At 67.4% G+C, this 1,329-nt stretch overlaps 1 protein-coding gene across 1 annotated transcript in view; it reads right to left on the bottom strand.

Moving 5' to 3' along the window:
• Positions 1-552: 552 nt before the first annotated feature.
• Positions 553-1,329, bottom strand: part of PCP4 (Purkinje cell protein 4) — a 75,420-nt gene continuing 74,643 nt past the window's right edge. Inside the window, exon 2 of the mRNA XM_055124544.1 lies at positions 553-1,112. Coding sequence (XP_054980519.1) covers positions 808-1,112 — 305 coding nt within the window. The 3' untranslated portion in view covers positions 553-807. The remainder of the gene's footprint in view (positions 1,113-1,329) is intronic.

Raw genomic sequence — 1,329 nt, 5'->3', positions numbered from 1 at the left:
TCGGGGACCTTCCCCATGGGTGGGTGGGGTGGGGTGGGGAAGCCCACAGGGCAGGCCCAGGAGACGCGGGGCCGAGGATCCCCAAGCCGCATGCCCCCAGGCCCCTAGCTTCTGCCTCAGGGTTGTGTGCAGAGCCCGGTGAGGCGTGGGAGGGAAGGGTCAGGGTGGGAGAGAAGCCCCGTCCAGGCGGGGGTAGTGGCCGCACAGGCAGCCGGTCCCAGAGGCCAGGCCTCCCCTCCACCCCCAACATTCCCAGAGAACTGCAGGGGGGCATCAGCAAACTCCCAACAGTGGGGTGTGGGGGTCCGGGGCGTTGCCCCAGGGCAGAGGCACCCCCCAGGCCCTGTCCCCGGGGAGTCACAACGCCGGTGATGCTCAGAGCCAAAGCTGCGCCGGCCACAGCAGAGACACGGCCCCGGGCCCCTGCAGGTCCCCTGGCCCAGAGCTGTCCCAGAAGCTGCTCAGGGTAGGTCAGGGGCCAGCTGGCAGCCGTGTCCCCTCCCGGCTGTCCTCCAGCCTGCTGGGAGGAAGGAAGGGAAGCAGACGCAGGAGTCAGGCATCTCAACTCCTTTTTATTACAACATCAAGGACCATGGCTGGTTGCAGGAGGAACCATCTGGAGAGCAGAGCTGCAGCCACTCACGGTGCAGTGCCTACACCGTCCTCTAGGGGGCTCTACTGCGGGGTGCATGCATGGGGTGGGGGTGCGTGTCGCGGGCAGGTGTTCTCTAGGGGCATCGTCATTGCTTGACAGGTGATGGCGGAGTTCAGCGTCTTGCGGCGGGTGGCGAGGAGGGCCGTCCCCCCCTAGGACTGGGAGCCGGCCTTTTTCTTCTGGAATTTTCTGAACTGGGACTGAATGGCCACGGCCGCCCGTTCTGTCTCTGGAGCGTCCATGTCGATGTCGAACTCTTCCTGCACTTTCTTCTGCCCATCTGCGGCGAGAGGAACACAGACGTCAGACCCGGCCCTCCCGGCGGGGCAGAGGGCAGGAGCCACTCGGGACGCAGAGCCACGGCCGGTCACGCGCACAGCCCGCTCCCGGCACCCCAGCACAGGGGCCTGCCCTCCCCCGGGCCACGGCTGGCCCCGCGCACCTGCCCTGCAAGGACCTGGTCACAGTACCCCCTCTGAGTCTCCCCGAGTCTCCCCGTGGTCCCCCTCAGAGTCTCCCCGTGGCCCTCCTCAGGGTCTCCCCATGATTCCCCCTCAGGGTCTCCCCGTGGTCCCCCTCAGGGTCTCCCCATGATTCCCCCTCACAGTCTCCCCGAGTCTCCCCGTGGTCCCCCTCAGAGTCTCCCCATGGTCCCCATCAGGGGTCTCCCCATG

Source organism: Sorex araneus, chromosome 2 (assembly GCF_027595985.1).
Source record: "Sorex araneus isolate mSorAra2 chromosome 2, mSorAra2.pri, whole genome shotgun sequence".
NCBI classification, from domain to species: Eukaryota; Metazoa; Chordata; class Mammalia; order Eulipotyphla; family Soricidae; genus Sorex; species Sorex araneus.
Note: the sequence above shows the minus strand (reverse complement) of the source record. Positions and strands in the feature narration are given on the sequence as shown.